The sequence below is a fragment of the Pristiophorus japonicus genome, chromosome 14 (genome assembly GCF_044704955.1).
Source record: "Pristiophorus japonicus isolate sPriJap1 chromosome 14, sPriJap1.hap1, whole genome shotgun sequence".
Taxonomy (NCBI): domain Eukaryota; kingdom Metazoa; phylum Chordata; class Chondrichthyes; family Pristiophoridae; genus Pristiophorus; species Pristiophorus japonicus.
The window spans coordinates 105,314,377-105,336,530 of NC_091990.1; the positions used below are offsets into that span (position 1 = coordinate 105,314,377).

General features: G+C 47.8%; 1 protein-coding gene across 4 annotated transcripts in view; it reads right to left on the reverse strand.

Annotated features, from left to right (window-relative positions):
• Positions 1-431: 431 nt before the first annotated feature.
• The window catches only part of lrrc56 (leucine rich repeat containing 56), a 259,560-nt gene continuing 237,837 nt past the window's right edge, over positions 432-22,154 (reverse strand). For 3 of the 4 annotated variants that reach the window (XM_070898580.1, XM_070898581.1, XM_070898583.1), the window contains 2 exons: positions 17,396-17,594; positions 432-3,333 (listed from right to left, as the gene is read on the reverse strand). In XM_070898580.1, the coding sequence (XP_070754681.1) occupies positions 17,405-17,594 (190 nt within the window). In that variant the 3' untranslated portion in view covers positions 432-3,333; positions 17,396-17,404. The remainder of the gene's footprint in view (positions 3,334-17,395; positions 17,595-22,154) is intronic. The other variant, XM_070898582.1, reaches the window with a different exon arrangement.

The window sequence follows — 22,154 nt, forward strand, 5'->3', positions numbered from 1 at the left end:
CCCAATGACAGTTCAGCGCTCCCTCAGTAGTGCACTGGGTGTCAGCCTGGATTCTGTGCTCAAGTCTCTGGAGTGGGCCTTAAACCCATGACCTTCTGACCCAGAGGCGAGTGTGCTGCCCACTGAGCCATAGCTGACTCAGTGCAAGAAATGACCACCTGTGCGATGTCTTAGAGGGAGGTGGGTCCCGTGGATCTGGACCCCACCACCTTTAAGAATGGAAGAGGAGAAAAAAATCATGGGCAGCTCATGGAGGGGGAAGCGAGAATAGCAACAGATAAAATAACAGCCTGCTCTACACAGGAAATCAAAATGTTTAAATACATTGCCAGGCAGAATGAAATATTTCAATTTTTTTATTTAAAAGCGATGAAAATGATCATTTTTAATCAGTAACAATTCAACAGTTTACAATAGAAAATAAATACTGTGTTATAATACAATTCTACACCGTTCCCTTTCACCTTTTATGAGCTGATGTACATCCAGGCAAAAATGAGAATATATACATTAGCAGTATGTACATCCATTTATTCACAGTAATAACACAACACACAAGTATCTGTTTCAGGTCCTCTAATGGTGAAAGGATCAGCCCATTCGAACATTGGTCACTGGAGGTTTGTGAAGGGGATGCTTAACCGACTGCTTTTACCGATCAACATGTTCGAATGTGTGCTCATATTTCCCTTGGCGATTTCCTGGAACTGGCTCATGCCCAATGCCCACCAATGGACTGGCCACAGAGCACTCCTCCGCACAGCTTCATCGCCACCAGCACGCACGTTGGAGGACACAGAGTGCCCTAAATACACGAGGCACTCGGCACCAATGCCAACCTCCTTAACTGGGATTCCTGGGATGGGAGGATTGTCGTATGAGGAGAGTTTGAGGAGACTAGGCCTATATTCTCTAGAGTTTAGAAGAATGAGAGGTGATCTCATATATAAAATCTTTCAGGGGTTTGACAGGGTAGATGCTGGGAGGATGTTTCCTCTGGCTGGGGAGTCTAGTACCAGGGGTCACAGTCTCAGAATAAGGGGCTGGCCATTTAGGACTGAGATGAGGAGAAATTTCTTGACTGAGAGGGTGATGAATCTTTGGAATTCTCTACCCCAGAGGGCTGTGGATGCTCAGTTGTTGAGTATATTCAAGACAGAGATCGATAGATTTTTGGACATTAAGGGAATCAAGGGATACTAAGGGAATCAAAGGATATGGGGACAGTGCAGGGAAGATGGATTTGAGGTAGAAGATCAGCCATGATCTTCTTGAATGGCTGAGCAGGCTCGAGGGTCAAATGGCCGACTACTGCTCCCGTTATGTTCTTAACAGTTGGCACGTGCTGCTCATGTGAGCCGAGTTAGCTATGAGCTTAATCTGCTGGGACTCCTCACTGAAACCGCTGGCTTTATCGGAAGCACTGGAGTGTGGGCTATAGCGAGCGTGAGCACGCACAGGGAGGTGGGCCGAGTGAACCACTGCATCTGGATTTTGGGAAACAGGAGCGGGCAGGCTGTTTCGAGTAATCAGGACGTGCATGGACAAGCGGCTGAGATGATTAAGTGTGCAAGAAAACTACATGAGCAGTACAGTACAGTGCAGTACAATCCGCAGTCATTTCACGAGAAGTCCTTGCCCCATTAGAAAAGCAATTTTTTTTTAAATATGGAGAAAAGGTTTAATCCAAACATGATGGCATAATTCTCAGAAGGAGACGCAGTGAAGGGGAAACCATTGCCGCTAGTCATTGGATTTGGTGCAGCATTCGTGCTGCTCGTGTGGATGGAGTGCACTTTATTCTATTTAGCACTTTGTGTATCAAAATATTAATTATTTATTTTAAAATTACTGGTAACTTATTGCAAAACTGACTCATGTGAACAACTGGAGAGGAAAATGAGTGTTTGCCTCTTGCAAAAAATTCCAAGTGAAATAATTAGCTGTCAGCAGATGGTGGACAGTAAATCTGTGATAAATGACATTATATACACAGCTAAAGCCATGTTGGTGATAAATATTCACAGGGAAGCGCTGAGAGTCACACTGCCTTCAAAGGGCATTCTCTCCCATTTGGATAAAGCCTATTGATCATCAGCGCGCTACAGAGAGGCCCACTTTACACGTGAATGTCACAGGCTGCTTATTAATCTAAATTTACAATATTACAGCTCTTTCTGGGCATCAGAAATTAACATAATTTACACTTCAAAGTGGAGCACAACCTTAATAGAGGCTGCAGCACGCACCAAGCCAGATTCTGTAATTGTGTGGACACTTCATACACCCACCATTTAGTGAGATAAAAGCAATTTATTGTGTGTGTGTGTGTGCGTGTGTGTGTATATATATATAACCATATGTTTGTTGGTTGGAGGCACAGGATGTATGTATGTGTGCGCTGTGCTTGGATGTGCATTTAAATATGTTTTGTGTATGCATGTATGTTTGTATATGTGTAAGCGTGTGTATGTGAGAGTGTGTGTGTGAGAGAGAAAGTGTATGTGGGTGTGAGAGTAAGTGTGGGTGTGAGTAAGTGTGTGAGAGAAAGTGTATGTGTGTGTGAGAGTAAATGTGTGTGACAGTAAATGTGTGTGAGAGAAAGTGTGTGTGTGAGAATGTGTGTGTGTGAGAGAGAAAGTGTGTGTGTGTATGTGAAAGTGTGTGTGTGTGTGTGTGTGAGAGAAAGTGTGAGTGTGCATGTGTGTGTGAGTCTGTGTGTGAGAATGTGAGTGTGTGTGAAAGTGTGTGTGAAAAAGTGAGTGTGTGTGAAAGTGTGTTTATATGAGCATGTTTCTTGGGATTGGGATACAACCTATCCATTCTAGCCGCTACTGATATAATTCCTTCAGAAAGTCACATGAACCTTCCATAGGAACGGAGGAGTATCCAGTTCAAGTCACTTAATTTCAGTTATTTCGCAGTCTGATTTTTGCAATAACTGAGCTACACCTAAAATCTCAGCATTTCAAAATGTTGTTCACCATTAAATCCTGGCAAAATACAAGTAGGGTTTGGGAACCAATACAGCAAGTCTGGTGATATGACTGTTAATTTGTTGGTTTATAAAAGCCTGCAACAACATACTGCAAGGGCAAGCTATTTATACATTAACATGTACATTAACTCTGTGTAGGTGAACAACAATACGTGCAGTGGTGTGATACAGGGGCTTACCACATCCTTTTCATCTCCAAGACTAGGGTTGAAACTCACGAGACAGGTGCCGTGAAAGTGTTCTCTCTCTTTCTCAAGCTTAAGAGTCCTAATTAAAAGGCTTTCAGACAGTTACAGGGGACAGGAGCACAAAATGGGCCTCGTAATCCAGAACTGCTACAAAATAAACAAAGGCAGCATCACTTTAGATCGATAGGAAGAACCGGTTGCAGCAAGTTCTATGAAACACAGCCTGGCACCTTTTAACGTGTGGAACACAAAGTTTAACATCATGACACAGAAACGTGAATACAACAACTACTTATATTTATATAGCATCTTTAACATAGTAAAATGTCCCAAGGCGCTTCACAGGACAAAATAATTGACACATAGCTATATAAGGAGATATTAGGGGAGCAGGTGGCCAAAGAGATAGGTTTTAAGGAGCATCTGAAAGGAAGAGAGAGAGGTCGAGAGGCGGAGAGGTTTAGGAAGGGAATTTCAGAGCTTAGGGTCCAGGCAGCTGAAGGCATGGCCGCCAATGGTGGAGCGATTAAAGTCAGGGATGTGCAAGAAGCCAGAATTGGAGAAGCGCAGAGATCACGGAGGGTTTTAGGGCTGGAGGAGATTACAGGGATAGGGAGGGGCGAGGCCATGGAGGGACACGAGGATGAGAATTTTAAAATTGAGGCGTTGCCAGACCGAGAGCAAATGTAGGTCAGCGAGCACAGGGGTGACGAGTGAAGAGGCAGCTGTAAATTCACCTTAAACCCTGATGAGCTGTCCTCTCTGCAGATCCGATTACTGCTCAATAATGTTGTATGTTTTTTTCCTTTGTTACAAAATATTGTTTGTAATTATTTTTAGCTTAGCAGCATGTAAAACTGGAACAAATGATTCAATCACGGATCCACATATGATTATAAAGCACGTGATTTCCCAAGTGCTGGGGTGAGTCATTTTATTACCTGGAAGTATAATGATGGCATTTAACCTCACAACCACTGACAGAATACGTTCTCTTAATTGTTAATGCCTGTACATTAGTCTGAGAAATAGATAAATGTGATTTAACTCAAACAGTGGGAGATATGGAAACAATTTAGCTTATGACATGGTGATTCAGCCTTAGGTCTTCCTGATTCCCTTTGAATTATTTTCACGTTAAAGGAATCAATAAAATTGAGACCAGATAATACATTTGAGATTGGCACAAACTCTGGAACCAGGAACACGAGCTCCAGTTTAGAAGAGGGATGGGGCACAGACAGTTTTAATCCAAATACTTAATGCCAAGGGGGATGAACGTGTGGAATAGGCTATGCAGGGAGGTAGATGGGGGGGGCGGGGGGCGGGGAGGTAATTGAAGGGAGATGTGGATGGATATTTGAGCAGTCAGCGATTAATTTTTGGGGCCAGGCAGATTATCTGCAGAATCTGCTCCAGCCCCGCACGTTCCTGCACTCTGATTCCGTTCTTTTCATCAACAGGAAATGCACCCCAGGTCAATTAGTGTCTGTAGAGAGGGCGGGCAGTCTACAGTTCGGGAATGTATCTTTTTTCAGAAGAAACTGAAGGGAGACTTGGACAAAGGGCTCGTCACTGCTCGCTCCATAGATTCTGACTGACCTGCTGTCCGGCTCCTTCTATTTCTGCGTTTGTTTCAGATCTCCAGCATGTGTAGCATTCTGCTTTTAACCATTCTTTACATCAGTCTTTCAACAACAACAACAACTTGTATTTATATAGCGCCTTTAATGTAGTGAAACGTCCCAAGGCACTTCACAGGAGTGTTATGAGACAAAGAATCTGACACCGAGCCGCATAAGGAGAAATTAGGGCAGGTGACCAAAAGCTTGGTCAAAGAGGTAGGTTTTAAGGAGCGTCGTGAAGGAGGAAAGAGAGGCGGAGAGGTTTAGAGAGGGAGTTCAAGAGCTTGGGGCCCAGGCAGCTGAAGGCACAGCCACCAATGGTTGAGCGATTATAATCAGGGATGCTCAAGAGGGCAGAATTAGAGGAGAGCAGAGATCTTGGGGGGTTGTAGGGCTGAAAGAGATTACAGAGATAGGGAGGGGCAAGACCATGTAGGGATTTGAAAACAAGGATGAGAATCTTGAAATCGAGGCATTGCTTAACCGGGAGCCAATGTAGGTCAATGAGCACAGGGGTGATGGATGAGCGGGACTTGGTGCGAGTTAGGACACGGGGCAGTTGAGTTTTGGATCACCTCTAGTTTACATAGAGTAAAATGTGGGAGGCCAGCCAGGAGTGCCTTGGAATAGTTAAGTCTAGAGGTAACAAAGGCATAGATGAGGGTTTCAGCAGTGGATGAGCTGAGGCAGGGGTGGAGATGGGCGATGTTACGGAGGTGGAAATAGGTGGTCTTAGTTATGCTGCGGATATGTGGTCGAAAGCTCATTTCAGAGTCAAATATGACACCAAGGTTGCGAACAGTCTGGTTCAGCTTCAGACAGAAGTTGGGGAGAGGGATGGAGTCAGTGGCTAGGGAATGGAGTTTGTGGCGGGGATCGAAAACAATGGCTTCGGTCTTCCCAATATTCAATTGAAGAAAATTTCTGCTCATCTAGAACTGGATGTCGGACAAGTAGTCTGACAATTTAGAGACCGTGGAGGGGTCGAGAGAAGTGGTGCTGAGGTGGAGCTGGGTGTCGTCGGCGTACATGTGGAAACTGACGCTGTGTTTTTGGATGATGTCGCCAAGGGGCAACATGTAGATGAGAAATATGAGGGGGCCAAGGGTAGATCCTTGGGAGACACCAGAGGTAATGATGTCGGAGTGGGAAGAGAAGCAGTTGCAGGCGATTCTCTGGCTACGATTAGATAGATAAGAATGGAACCAGGCGAGTGCAGTCCCACCCAGCTGGACGATGGTGGAGAGGCATTGGAGAAGGATGGAGTGGTCAACCGTGTCAAAGCTGCAGTCAGGTCAAGAAGGACGAGGAGGGATAGTTTGCCTTTGTCACAATTGCAAAGGATGTCATTTCTGACTTTGATGAGAGCCGTTTCGGTACTGTGGCAGGGGCGGAAACTGGATTGGAGGGATTCAAACATGGAATTGCGGGAAAGATGGGCACGAATTTGGGGGGTGACAATATGTTCAAGGATTTTAGAGAGGAAAGGGAGGTTGGAGATGGGGTGGTAGTTTACAGGTCGGGAGGATAAAAGAGCGAGCGAGGGCCCTGGAATATCGTGGGCATACCACTACAACTTCCAGCGCGAGCCGCTCTAAGTGTGCGACGGCTTCAAGGAGGGCGACTGGGTGACGTCATCAAAACCCAGGTCGCCGTTTGGAGCATGGGCAGGAACATCAGCGGGGCCCATGTACAACAGAGGAGCAGGAAGGTCGGGGCGGATGAGTGGCGAAAAATCGAGGCAGGAATGCGGTGGATGATCGGGACAGAGGAGCGGTGAGGGATCGTGGCTAAGATTCGGCGAGTGATTGTGGTGGAGGTGCAGCAAATGTTTTGTGCGCAGGTGCAGTGAGAGATCGTGATGGAGGTTCAGCGAACGTTTTGTGGAGGTGGAGCAGCGAGAGATCGTGGTGGAGGAGCGGTGAAAGATTGTGGCGGAGGTGCGGCGAATGTTTGTGGCAGAGGAGCGACGAGAGATCGTGGCGGAGGTGTGACAAATTAGGGTACGGGGCGTAGAAGAGCCGAGAGCCCAGGGGCAGCACGATATGTGTGTGCACTAGGTCCATGCAGCAGAGATGATCTCCAGTCGTCCTGGTTAACCCTTGCCACTGGATAAAGGCCTAGCTCTGTCAAGCCCTTGTAGTGGCTGATTTGCAACGGTCACCACACGTTAAAAAAATCCACGAACAGGCATCTTCCACCCCTTGAGTTCAGGACTGGAATATCGGGTTTGTTGTGTATTGAATAAAGAGTCTGACTGGATAATGTGAGCTCAAAGTAAAGTGTGACTGTAGTCTTTTATTGCAGGTCTCCAGAGTCCCTCTCCAGCCTGTGAGGCTTCCTTAAATACCTGTGCTCCCAAGGGATTGTGGGATCCCTTAGAACTCCAGGGGATGAGCCCTCTGGTGACAGTACAAAGTATATACAAGTTTACATACATAACAACACTCCCCCGCCACCCCCCCTCAAAATCAACAGTGTAACTATTTACAAGGTGAGTCGATCTGGGGCCTTTCTTTCCCTGGTTGATCGTCTCGGTGCAAATGCTGGTTTTAGTAAATCGTTTGTTGGGCCCTCGCTGGGCTGCGGTGCAGCTGGCCTTGCTGGGCTACCTGGTGTGGCGAGTCCTGCTGGGCTTCTGCGTGTGCTGGGTTCTGCTTCGTGGCCAACCACGGTGTCGGTTGCCACTGGTGTGTATGTTGGGGGGTCAAAGAAGGTAGAGTACAAAGTGGGTTGCTCAGGATAGTCCGTGAATCTGAGTTTGATTTGGTCCAAGTGTTTCCGGTGAATGAATCCATTTGAAAGTTTGACCCGAAACACCCTGCTCCCCTCTTTGGCCACAATAGTGCCGGGAAGCCATTTGGGTGGGACCTTGTCCATAATTCAATACAAATACAGGATCATTGATTTCAATTTCGTGTGACACATTTGTGCTATCATGATGTATACTTTGTTGAAGCCGCTTGCTCTCTACCTGTTCATGTAGATCTGGGTGAACTAACGAGAGCCTTGTTTTAAGTGTCCTTTTCATGAGCAGTTCAGCAGGTGGAATCCCAGTGAGCGAGTGGGGTCTCGTGCGGTAGCTAAGCAGAACTTGGGATAGGCGAGTCTGCAGTGAGCCTTCAGTTACCCTCTTCAAGCCCTGCTTGATAGTTTGCACTGCTCTCTCTGCCTAACCATTGGATGCTGGTATTAACGGGCAGAAGTAACATGTTTGATCCCGTTACAGGTCATGAACTCTTTGAACTCGGCACTGGTAAAACATGGCCCGTTGTCGCTCATAAGGACATCAAGTAGTCTGTGCGTGGCAAACATGGTCCACAGGCTTTCAGTGGTGGCAGCGGACGTGTTTGCCGACATTATCTCACATTCGATCCATTTGGATTACGCATCTACAACCCATTAGGAACATTTTACCCAAGAACGGGCCTGCATAGTTGCATAGTCGAAATGGATCCTGGACTACGGTTTGGAGGGCCAAGACCATAAACTGAGTGGCACCTCCCTGGGTGCATTGCTTAACTGCGATCATGTGTTACATCTGTGCACTCAGGACTCTAAGTCCGCATCGATACCGGGTCACCACACGTGGGATCTGGCTATCGCTTTCATCATTACGATGCTTGTGTGGGTACTGTGGAGGTCACTGATAAAAGTGACTCTGCCCTTCTTGGGGACCACTACCCGATTGCCCCACAGAAGGCAGTCTGTCTGTATAGCCATTTCATCTTTGTGCCGCTGGTATGGCTTTATCTCTTCCTGCATTTCCACTGGGACACTGGACCAGCTCCCGGGAAGCACACAATTTTTTACTAGGGACAGTAAGTGGTCCTGGCTCGTCCAGGTTCTAACCTGTTGGGCTGTGATGGCGATTGCTCACTCTCGAATGCTTCCATAACCATGACTAAATCTGCGGGCTGCGCCATTTCCACTCCCGTGGTGGGCAATGGCAGCCTACTGAGAGCATTGGCACAGTTTTCTGTGCCTGCCATGTGGCAGATGGCGTAGTTGTATACGGACAACATGAGCGCCCATCTCTGGATGCGGGCCGATGCTTTAGTATTTATCCCCTTTCTCTCCGAAAACAGGGATAATAGTGGCTTATGGTCCGTTTCCAATTCAAATTTTAGCCCAAACAGATATTGATTTAATTTCTTTACCCCATAGGCATGCATTGGTTGTAACAGTGTGCTGAAACCCGATAAGAAGTTACCAAGGTAGTTCAGGAGTCCAAGAAACGACCGCAGCTCCGTCACGTTCTGTGGCCTTGGTGCGTTCTCGATTGCCTCCGTCTTCGAATCGATGGGCCTGATGCTGTCCGCCGTGATTCTTCTCCCCAGGAACTCTACTTCAGGCACCAGGAAAACGCACTTCGAACGTTTCAACCTGAGACCCACGCGGTTGAGTCGACTAAGAACCTCCTCCGGGTTCTGCAGATGCTCGATTGTGTCCAGACCTGTAACTAAGATGTCGTCCTGGAAGACCACCCTGCATGGGACTGACTTCAATAAGCTTTCCATGTTTCTCTGGAATATCGCCGCGGCTGATCGAATTCCAAAGAGGCATCTGTTATAAATGAAGAGACCTTTGTGCATGTTGATGCAGGTGAGGCCCTTCGATGATTCCTCCAGCTCCTGCGTCATGTAGGCCGAGGTCAAGTCCAGCTTTTGGTAGTGGTACTGATCCTGTAGGGAGAAACGATTGATAGTTACTTTGTAATCACCACAGATTCTGACGGTGCCGTCTCCCTTGAGGACGGGAACAATCAGACTGGCCCACTCGTTGAATTCGATCGGTGAAATGATGCCCTCTCGTTGCAGCCCATCCACCTTGATCTCTACCCTTTCTCTCAGCATGTAAGGTACTGCTCTCACCTTGTGATGGATGGGTCGCGCCCCGGAATTAGGTGGATCTGCACTTTTGCTCCTTGGAACTTTCCGATGCCTGGTCTGAACAGCGAAGGGAACTTGTTTAAGACCTGGGCACACGAAGTGTCGTCAGTGGGCGAGAGCGCTCGGACGTGGTCCCAGTTCCAGGGTATCTTTCCCAGCCAGCTCCTGCCGAGCAGCGTGGGACCATCGCCCGGTACCACCCAGATTGGTAACTTGTGCACCGCTCCATCGTTGGAGACCTTTACAGTAGTACTGCCGATTACGGGAATCAGTTCCTCTGTGTAAGTTCTCAGTTTCGTGAATGGGAGTCAAGACTGCCGTTGAGGCCTTGCTGCACCACAATTAAAGTCTTTTTGCTCATAATGGACTGGCTCGCACCCGTGTCCAGCTCCATTGACACCGGGAATCCATTTAATTCAACCATCAGCATTATCAGGGGACACTTTGAGGTAAATGTGTGCACCCCATATACCTCTGCCTCCTCGATCTGAGGCTCTGGTTCATTGTGATCCACCGTGGATCTTTCCTCCTCTGCAACATGGTGGTTTGCAGGATTAACAGGATTTGCAGCTCGCCTGCACATACATTGGAGGTGTCCCATTGTTCCACAGCCCTTGCAAACGTACCCTTTGAAGCAGCATGAATGGAAACGATGATCACCCCCGCAGTGCCAACAAGATGTTAATGGCCTTGCATTCATCACCCTTGATGGTGGACTCTGAGACATCTGCGGACGTGCAGCTGTGAGGCCTGCCCTGTACGTTGCGATTTGAAAACAACATCACTTTGTTCACAGTATTTGTAGCAGCACTCGTGTGCTGAGAGATTTGCTTAGTATTGTCACTGGTGGCAATGAACGCCTGGGCTATTGCTATGGCCTTACTAAAGGTTGGGGTCTCTACAGTAAAAAGTTTGCGAAATATCACTTCATGGCCAATGCCAAATATGAAAAAATCTCTGAGCATGTGCTCCAAATGTCCTTCAAATTCGCAATGTCCTGCAAGGTGTCTTAGCTCGGTGACATAACTTGCCACTTTCTGGCCTTCAGACCTTTTGTAGGTGTAGAACCGGTACTTCGACATCAGAACGCTTTCCTTCGGGTTCAGATGCTCCCGGACCAGTGTGCACAAATCATCGTACGATTTCTCTGTGGGTTTTGCTGGAGCAAGTAGATTTTTCATGAGGCCATACGTTGGTGCCCCGCAGACGGTGAGGAGAATCGTCCTTCGTTTGGCAGCGTTCGCTTCTCCTTCCAACTCGTTGGCTACGAAGTATTGGTCGAATCGCTCCACGAAGGTTTCCCAATCATCTCCCTCCGAGAATTTCTCCAGGATGCCCACTGTTCTCTGCATCGTTGGTTCGTCATCTGTATCTCGTCACCAGTTGTTGCGTATTGAATAAAGAGTCTGACTGGATAATGTGAGCTCAAAGTAAAGTGTGACCTTAGACTTTTATTGCAGGTCTCAAGAGTGCCTCTCCAACCTGTGTGGCCTCCTTAAGTACCTGTGCTCCCAAGGGATTGTGGGATCCCTTGAGACTCCAGGGGGTGAGCCCTCTGGTGGCAGTACAAGGTATATACAAGTTTACATACATAACAGGGTCCTTCAATTAAACATCTGAAAACTCAGCCATTATGGTGTGGAAGCAAGTTATCCTTGTTCGAGGGACTGCCGATGATGAGTTTGCAGGGATGGAGGGGTCAAGGATTTTTTTTTGAGAGGGGTGATGACGGCAGATTTGAGGGAGAGGGGGACAGTACCTGAGGAGAGAGAACTGTTCAGAATGTCAGCTAATATGTGAGCCAGAAATAGAAATTGGGTAGTCAACAGTTTGGTGGGAATAGGGTCAAGGGAGCAGGAAGTGGATCTCATGACAGGATGAGCTCCTAAAGGTTATGAGGGGAGATCAAAGAGAAACTGGAGAAAAATGTGAGGTCAGGGCTAGGGCAGGGGGAATTCCTTAGGGGAAGTTTGGCCTGGTGAGCGAGGGGAAGTAAGGGAAGAGGCAGAGGTGGCTAAACGGATGGTCTCAATCTTAAAAACAAAGAAGTCTATACACATTTATTCAGAACAAAACGTGTGTGTGTGAAATCTGAATTTGACTTCAGAAGGAGTTTCAATCGATTAAAGACACCTTTCTACACAAGTTTACATTTTGTAGGAATATAAGCTTTTTAGTTTTGTGCAATATTAAGGTTAAAGAAGTTTACATTGTATTCATCAAGCACAGAATGGTACGAGAAATGATTCTTTCAGAAACTTTGTAGGACATATTTTACTGTGTGGTACAACTTACCTGTTCTCAAATGCACCATAGCAACATCAGCAACTTGCATTTGTATAGCATCTTTAACGTAGAAACTCATCCCAAGGCAATTCACAGAGGTGTAAGCAAAATAAAAATTCACACTGAGCCAAGCCAAGAGATATTAGGAGAGTTGATCTGAAGTTTGGTCAAAGAGGTGGGTTTTCAGGAGAGCCTTAAAATAGGAGAAAGGAGGAGAGGTTTAGGGAGAATTCCAGAGTGTGGGGCCCAAGGCATCTGAAGGCACGGCCGCCAATGGTGAGGCAGAGACGGGGGTGGGGTGCACAAGAGAGGAACGAGGAGTTGAGGGAAGGTGTGTAGGGCTGAAGGAATTAACAGACATAGGGAGGAGCGAGACCATGAAGGGTCTAAATACAAGGATGAGAATTTCAAATTTGAGGCATTGTAAATCAGCAAGGAAAGAGGTGATGGAAGATGGATGAGCAAGATTTATGGAGGGCGAAGGATGAGAGGTCGGCCAAGAGAGTAGTGGAATAGTCAAGTCTGGAGGTGACAAATGCAGGGATGAGAGTTTCAGCACTAGGTGGCCTGAGGCATGGCTAGAGGTAGGTGATACACAATGGTGGAAGTAAGTGGTCTCGGTGATGGCGAGGATATGTGATCGGAATTTCAGCTGAGGGTCGAGCAGGATGCCGAGGTTGCAAACAATCTGGTTCAGTCTGAGACGGTGGCCAGGGAGGCAGATGGTGAGAGTACGGAGCCTGTGGCAGGGGCCCAAGATGAGGTCTTTGGTCTTCCCAATTTTTAGTTAAAGGAAATTGTATATCATCCAAAACTGGAAGTTGGACAAGCAATCTGACAGCACTAAGGCAGTGGAGGAGGCAAGAGGTTGAACTGTGGATGTAGTTATTATGTCTGTAATGCACTTATGAATGACTCCACGAGGCAATGTGTTGTACTCAAACTGTAGTGACCTCGGTCCTTTATTCGTAACTCCAGAGTGAGGCACAAGCATGGTGAGCAGCCTTTTATACTGAGCCCTGCACACCTATGCAGGTGACCCTCAGGTCTCCCAATGCAGTGCCCACAGGGGCAGGAAACCTTGGTCTCCACCAGTTGCACCCTCTAGTGGTGCCAGCATAGTATATACACAATGTAAACCTTATTGATAGTACATCAGGTAATAAGTCTCCATCTTATGCAATTATACAGTGACTACACAGAGAGTATATCTATAGTCTGCATATATAACAGTAGTCACCAAAGGAAAGCATGCTGATCAAGAAGAGGAGGGGGATCTTGGGGTACAAGGATGGGAGGGGTGGGGATGGTGAGAATGATGTTGGTTTTGAAGGGCAGTAACACAGTACCCAAGGAGACAGAACCATTTACAATGGCAGGTAGCATAATGGCCAGGAGGGGAAGTTGGGTGGCCAGAAGTTAAATCGGAATGGAGTCAAGAGTAGGAGGTAGATCTCATCGATATGATGAGCTCGGAGAGGGCATGAGGGAGATGGGAGAGAAACCCAAGACTGATAAAAGGACAGAGGGTGTTAAAAAAACAAGCCTAAAGGCTTTGTGTCTTAATGCAAGGAGTATCCGCAATAAAGTGGATGAATTAACTGTGCAAATAGATGTTAACAAATATGATGTGATTGGGGTTACGGAGACATGGCTCCAGGATGATCAGGGCTGGGAACTCAACATCCAGGGGTATTCAACATTCAGGAAGGATAGAATAAAAGGAAAAGGAGGTGGGGTAGCATTGCTGGTTAAGGAGGAGATTAAGGCAATAGTTAGGAAGGACATTAGCTTGGATGATGTGGAATCTATATGGGTAGAGCTACAGAACACCAAAGGGCAAAACATTTTAGTGGGAGTTGTGTACAGACCTCCAAACAGTAGTAGTGATGTTGGGGAGGGCATCAAACAGGAAATTAGGGGTGCATGCAATAAAGGTGCAGCAGTTATAATGGGTGACTTTAATATGCACATAGATTGGGCTAACCAAACTGGAAGCAATACGGTGGAGGAGGATTTCCTGGAGTGCATAAGGGATGGTTTTTTAGACCAATATGTCGAGGAACCAACTAGGGGAGAGGCCATCTTAGACTGGGTGTTATGTAATGAGAGAGGATTAATTAGCAATCTCGTTGTGCGAGGCCCCTTGGGGAAGAGTGACCATAATATGGTGGAATTCTGCATTAGGATGGAGAATGAAACAGTTAATTCAGAGACCATGGTCCAGAACTTAAAGAAGGCTAACTTTGAAGGTATGAGGCGTGAATTGGCTGGGATGGATTGGCGAATGATACTTAAGGGGTTGACTGTGGATGGGCAATGGCAGACATTTAGAGACCGCATGGATGAACTACAACAATTGTACATTCCTGTCTGGCATAAAAATAAAAAAGGGAAGGTGGCTCAACCGTGGCTATCAAGGGAAATCAGGGATAGTATTAAAGCCAAGGAAGTGGCATACAAATTGGCCAGAAATAGCAGCGAACCTGGGGACTGGGAGAAATTTAGAACTCAGCAGAGGAGGACAAAGGGTTTGATTAGGGCAGGGAAAATGGAGTATGAGAAGAAGCTTGCAGGGAACATTAAAACGGATTGCAAAACTTTCTATAGATATGTAAAGAGAAAAAGGTTAGTAAAGACACACGTAGGTCCCCTGCAGTCAGAATCAGGGGAAGTCATAACGGGGAACAAAGAAATGGCGGACCAATTGAACAAGTACTTTGGTTCGGTATTCACGAAGGAGGACACAAACAATCTTCCGGTTATAAAAGGGGTCGGGGGGTCTAGTAAGGAGGAGGAACTGAGGGAAATCCTTATTAGCCGGGAAATTGTGTTGGGGAAATTGATGGGATTGAAGGCCGATAAATCCCCAGGGCCTGATGGACTGCATCCCAGAGTACTTAAGGAGGTGGCCTTGGAAATAGTGGATGCATTGACAGTCATTTTCCAACATTCCATTGACTCTGGATCAGTTCCTATAGAGTGGAGGGTAGCCAATGTAACCCCACTTTTTAAAAAAGGAGGGAGAGAGAAAACAGGGAATTATAGACCGGTCAGCCTGACATCGGTAGTGGGTAAAATGATGGAATCAATTATTAAGGATGTCATAGCAGTGCATTTGGAAAGAGGTGACATGATAGGTCCAAGTCAGCATGGATTTGTGAAAGGGAAATCATGCTTGACAAATCTTCTGGAATTTTTTGAGGATGTTTCCAGTAGTGTGGACAAGGGAGAACCAATTGATGTGGTATATTTGGACTTTCAGAAGGCGTTCGACAAGGTCCCACACAAGAGATTGATGTGCAAAGTTAGAGCACATGGGATTGGGGGTAGTGTGCTGACATGGATTGAGAACTGGTTGTCAGACAGGAAGCAAAGAGTAGGAGTAAATGGGTACTTTTCAGAATGGCAGGCAGTGACTAGTGGGGTACCGCAAGGTTCTGTGCTGGGGCCCCAGCTGTTTACACTGTACATTAATGGTTTAGATGAGGGGATTAAATGTAGTATCTCCAAATTTGCGGATGACACTAAGTTGGGTGGCAGTGTGAGCTGCGAGGAGGATGCTGTGAGGCTGCAGAGCGACTTGGATAGGTTAGGTGAGTGGGCAAATGCATGGCAGATGAAGTATAATGTGGATAAATGTGAGGTTATCCACTTTGGTGGTAAAAACAGAGAGACAGACTATTATCTGAATGGTGACAGATTAGGAAAAGGGGAGGTGCAAAGAGACCTGGGTGTCGTGGTACATCAGTCATTGAAGGTTAGCATGCAGGTACAGCAGGCGGTTAAGAAAGCAAATGGCATGTTGGCCTTCATAGCAAGGGGATTTGAGTACAGGGGCAGGGAGGTGTTGCTACAGTTGTACAGGGCATTGGTGAGGCCACACCTGGAGTATTGTGTACAGTTTTGGTCTCCTAACCTGAGGAAGGACATTCTTGCTATTGTGGGAGTGCAGCGAAGGTTCACCAGACTGATTCCCGGGATGGCGGGACTGACCTATCAAGAAAGACTGGATCAACTGGGCTTGTATTCACTGGAGTTCAGAAGAATGAGAGGGGACCTCATAGAAACATTTAAAATTCTGACGGGGTTAGACAGGTTAGATGCAGGAAGAATGTTCCCAATGTTGGGGAAGTCCAGAACCAGAGGTCACAGTCTAAGGATAAGGGGTAAGCCATTTAGGAACGAGATGCGGAGGAACTTCTTCACCCAGAGAGTGGTGAACCTGTGGAATTCTCTAGCACAGGAAGTTGTTGAGGCCAATTCACTAAATATATTCAAAAAGGAGTTAGATGAGGTCCTTACTACTAGGGGGATCAAGGGGAATGGCGAGAAAGCAGGAATGGGGTACTGAAGTTGAATGTTCAGCCATGAACTCATTGAATGGCGGTGCAGGCTAGAAGGGCCGAATGGCCTACTCTTGCACCTATTTTCTATGTTTCTATGTTTCTATAAGGGTTTAGGGCTAGGCTTGTCTTGGTGGGCAAGGGAAGGGGTAAATGCAGCAGAGGCAGCTGAACAGACGGTCTCTATCTTGGTGACAACGTCCATGAACCTCTCGCATTTGTTGTTAGATATGAGGGAGGACGGGGAAGGGGAGTTCGGTTTATGGAGAAGCCAAGAGTCATCATCTTTGCTCTCCAGGGTGGTCCAAGGGTAGCAGACGGTTTTGGTAGAAGAGAGTAAGGCCTGATAGAACTTGATGTGGTCAAGCCTGATCTGGCAATGGTGGCTAAGCCAGTTCTGCATCAAATATGCTCAAGTCTGCGCCCCTTGGATTTCAGGGAGCGAAGATAGGGGCGTACAGGGGAGAATGTTTGGGACAGAATGGTTTTGCTGGGTATCAAAGGTGGAGGTGAGAGCGGTTGAGCAAATTGACACCTGCAGAGAATCGCGGTGAATGGAGGGCCAAAGGCTGGGCAGTTTGGAATTTAAAAGTGCCATTGTAAGCGACTTGGGGCGGTGGGGAGCGGGGGGCGGGGGGGAGGTGGGGGGAATAGAGTTTTTTTTCCAGGGCAATACAGAAGGGTGTGGGATTGGAAGAGGGTATGGGGTTATGATTATGAGGGATACAAGTGGTCGGGAAAGCCTGGTCAGTGATCGAGACCGAGGGAGCAGAGACGCCGCGGGACATGGCTAAGCCGAGGGGGTAGGGGTGGGCAATATGGGTACTAGAATACCAAAGGAGAGAGGTTTAGGGAGGACAGGAGGGTGATGAATTTGGAGAATGAAGGACAAGGGTAACCGTGAAGGAGATTGAAATCAACAGGGATTTCAATCTCCTTCTTAGGACAATAAAGCTTAAATGGCAGAACATTGTGCATCATGCATACTGAGGTCTACTGTTAATAGTCACCTAAGCATTACCGTGCTCCGTAAGGTGCCTGCAACAGTTTGTCTCTATACCTGTGGCTATCAGCTCGTTGTCTTGCTTCCTCTGCTGGGCAGAAGTAACGGCCTATTGGACAATCGCTGTAACGCAGCTTTAGCAGTCAGGGGTCGTATAGGGTTAGGGGGAAGAGGCCTCGCCGGTGTTTTTGTGGATGATCGGATTATTGGCTGATGACTGTCAATAACCTTTTTAGGCCTCTTGTCAACCTGCGACCTGCCAATGAAAATGTATCGGTTAATATATATAATATATAAAAGCAGCTCTCCAGGCAGGAGTGGGGGGAATCTGATATGTCTGACCAACGCCAGGAACTGACAGGATAACAATTGAAAGTTGCAGCTGAAATTTAAATCTATTGATGTTGTGAAAACATTTATGTTTTTCTTTTCATCATTCTTTCGGATGTGGGCGTCGCTGGCAAGGCCAGCATTTATTGCCCATTCTTAGTTGCCCTTGAGAAGGTGATGGTGGTGACCCACTCCATAGAATTATAGAAATTTACAGCACGTGAGGAGGTCATTTTGGCCCATCGTCTCCGCGCCGGCCGACAGAGAGCTGAACAGCCAAATCCCACTTTCCAGCTCTTGGTCCGAAGCCCTGTAGGTTAAGGCACTTCAAGTGCACATCCAGGTACTTTTTAAATGTGCTGAGGGTTTCTGCCTCTACCACCCTTTCAGCATTCTTGAACCACAGAGGGCAGTTAAGAGTCAACCACATTGCTGTGGGTCGGGAGTCACATATAGGCCAGACCGGGTAAGGACGGCAGATTTCCTTCCCTAAAGGGCATTAGTGAACAAGATGGGTTTTTACGACAATCTGGTAGTTTCATGGTCACCATTACTGACACTAACTTTTTATTCCAGATTTATTTAATTAACTGAATTTAAATTCCCCAGCTGCCGTGGTGGGATTTGAACTCACGTCTCCAGATTACAAACAGTCGCACACGTACTACAGCGGTTCAAGAAGGTGGTTCACTACCATCTTCTCAAGGGCAAGTAGGGGTGGGCAATAAATGCCAGCCTTGCCAACTACACCCACATCCCATCAACTAATAAAAAAGTTTATATTTTTTTTAATTCATTCTCAGGATGTAGGGATCATTGCCCATCCCTAGTTGCCGTGGCTTAACTCACCGAGTTACCCATGGCCCCGACCTGCGAGAGACCATCAGCGGCAGATCGGGGTCATAAAAGGAGCGGCGAGCGACGGCCATGGGCAGCGTGGCGGCATACCACTGCAAGGTTCAGCGAGAGCTGGCGCAGAAAGGTGACGGCAGCGAAGAGGGCGATTGGATTGGACATCATCAAGGTCCAGGTCGGTGATTGGAGCGTGGGCAGGTACAGCAGGAGCGGCCAGGTTTGAGCGAAGGAGCGGTGAGAGATTACAGAGGGACATGATCGGGGCCCAGGAGAGGCACGAGTTCGGGGCCAGAAGAGGCATGGGCCCAGGGGCAGCACGGGCCAGCCCACATTGCGATATGCGTGCGCACTAGGCCTGGGCAGTAGAGCAGGTCTCCAGTCATCTTGGTTAATCCTTGCCACTGGACCTAGTTCTGTCAAGTCTGTGTGGTGGCTGGTGTCCAACGGCCACCACACATTAAAAAAAATCCACGCACAGGCATCTTCCACCCTTCAACGTGTAGTTCGTGTTGTGTATCTGTAAAGCATGCACTCCCATGTTCCGCCACCAGGGAGCGCATCCCCTGAAGTTCCAAGGGATCCCAGCATCATTTGGGAGCACTGTATATAAACCGGCCCCTAAGGCCTGTTCCTCACTCTGGAATGTCTTAATAAAAACTGAGGTCACTGTTACTTTAACCTCCCTGTGTGCAGCCTCATCTGTGTTAGGAACACAATAACTGACGACGAGTATACAAATCCAAAGCAGAGATGCAGCAAACTGTGGGCATCCTGGAGAAGTTCTCGGAGGGCGAGGACTGAAAAGCCGATGTCGAACGGCTAGACCAGTACTTTGTAGCCAACGAGCTGGATGGAGAAGGAAGCGCTGCAAAAAGGAGAGCGGTCCTCCTCACAGTCTGCGGGGCACCGACCTACAGCCTCATGAAGAATCTTCTGGCTCCGGTGAAACCCACAGATAAGTCATATGAGGAGCTGTGAACACTGGTTCGGGAGCATTTTAACCCGAGGGAGAGCATGCTGATGGTGAGGTATCGGTTCTACACGTGCCAACGATCTGAAGGTCAGGAAGTGGCGAGCTACGTCGCCGAGCTAAGGCGACTTAAAGGACAATGTGAGTTTGATGGCTACCTGGAGTAAATGCTCAGAGACTTTTTTGTACTGGGCATAGGCCACGAGACCATCCTACGAAAACTTTTGACTGTAGAGACACCGACCCTCAGCAAGGCCATTGCGATAGCACAGGCGTTTATGTCCACCAAACAAATCTCTCAGCACACAAGTGCTAGCAATGTTCATAAATTAACTGGAACTGTGTTTGCGAGCAGAAATGTACAGGGCAGAAACCACGAGTCTGCAACTTCCAGCAGGTCTCAGGTGACCCAGATGACTCAGAGTCCCCAACAAAGGATGAATGCAAGGCAATTCATACCTTGTTGGCGTTGTGGAGGCTTCCATTCAGCCTATTCAGGCCGCCTCAAAGGGTATGTTTGCAAGAGCTGTGGAACAATGGGGCGCGTCCAACGAGTTTGCAGACGAGCTGCAAGCTCTGCAAAACCTGCTAACCACCACGTGGCAGTGGAAGATCGGTCCATGGTGGATCAAAGCAATTTTGAGCCTCAGAGAGAGGAGGCAGATGCTGACGTACACGGGGTGCACACATTTTCGACAAAATGTCCACCTACAATGCTAAATGTAAAATTGAATGTTTACCCGTAGCCATGGAACTGGACACTGACGCTAGCCAATCCATCATGAGTAAAAAGATGTTTGAGAGACTGTGGTGCAACAAGGCACTCAGACCAGCCCTGAGCCCCGTCCACTGAGAACGTACACCAAAGAGCTCATGGGCAGCGCCATGGTCAAGGTCACCGACAAGGGCACGGTACACGAACTACTGCTCTAGATTGTCCCGGGTGATGATCCCATACTGCTTGGAAGGAGCTGGCTGGGCAAAATCAGCTGGAACTGGGATGACATCCGAGCACTATCACACGTCGATGAGGCCTCATGTACCCAGGTTCTTAACAAATTTCCTTCCCTTTTTGAGCCAGGCATTGGAAACGTTTCCGGGGCGAAGGTGTGGATCCACTTGGTCCCAGAGGCACGACTCATTCACCACAAGGCGCGAGCGGTACCTCACATGATGAGGGAGAGAGTGGAAATCGAGCTGGACAGGCTGCAACACGAGGGCATCATCTCCCCAGTGGAATTCTGCGAGTGAGCCAGCCCGATTGTTCCAGTACTCAAAAGTGATGGCACGGTCAGGATTTGCGGTGATTATAAAGTAACTATTAATCGTTTCTCGCTGCAGGACCAATACCCGCTACCTAAGGCAGACGACCTATTTGCGACGCTGGCAGGAGGCAAGACGTTCACCAAGCTCGACCTGACTTCGACCTGCATGACGCAGGAGCTGGAGGAGTCTTCGAAGGGCCTCACCTGCATCAACACACACAAGGGACTGTTCATCTACAACAGATGCTCGTTTGGAATTCGGTCGGCTGCAGTGATCTTCCAGAGAAACATGGAGAGCCTACTCAAGTCGGTACAACGCACTGTGGTTTTTCAGGACGACATATTGGTCACAGGTCAGGACACCGTCGAGCACCTACAAAACCTGGAGGAGGTCCTCCAGTGACTGGATCGCGTAGGGCTTTGGCAGAAAAGGTCGAAATGCATCTTCATGGCAACAGAAGTGGAGTTTTTGGGGAGAAAGATCGCGGCGGATGGCATTCGGCCCACAGACACCAAGACAGAGGCTATCAGGAACGCGCCTAGGCCACAGAACGTCACGGAGCTGCGATCGTTCCTGGGACTCCTCAGCTATTTTAGTAACTTCCTACCGGGGTTAAGCACCCTCTTAGAGCCCCTACATGTGTTATTGCGTAAAGGTGAGAACTGGGTATGGGGAAAAAACCAAGTAATAGCTTTTGAGAAAGTCAGAAACATTTAATGCTCCAACAAGCTGCTTGTATTGTATAACCCGTGTAAAAGAATTGTGCTAGCATGTGATGCGTCGTCGTACGGAGTTGGGTGTGCATTACAACAAGCTAACGTCGTGGGGAAGTTGCAACCTGTCGCCTATACCTCCTGGAGCTTGTCTAAGGCCGAGAGGATCTACAGCATGATTGAGAGAGGCATTAGCATGTGTGTTCGGAGTAAAAAAAATGCATAGTACCTGTTTGGCCTCAAATTTGAGCTGTAAACCGATCACAAGCCCCTCATATCCCTGTTCGCTGAAAACAAGGGGATAAATACTAATGCCTCAGCCCGCATACAAAGGTGGGCACTCGCGCTATCAGCATATAACTATACCATCCGCCACAGTCCAGGCACCGAGAACTGTGCGGATGCTCTCAGTCGGCTACCATTGCCCGCCATAGGCGTGGAAATGGCGCAGCCTGCAAACTTGTTGATGGTGGCGCAGCCCGCAGACTTGTTGATGGTCATGGAAGCGTTTGAAAATGATAAATCATCTGTCACGGCCCGCCAGATTAGGACTTGGACCAGTCAAGATCCTCTGCTGTCCCTCGTAAAAAACTGTGTACTGCATGGGAGCTGGGCCAGCATCCCCGTTGAAATGAAAGAGCTAATCAAGCTGTTCCAGCTGCGAAAGGGCGAGCTGTCCATT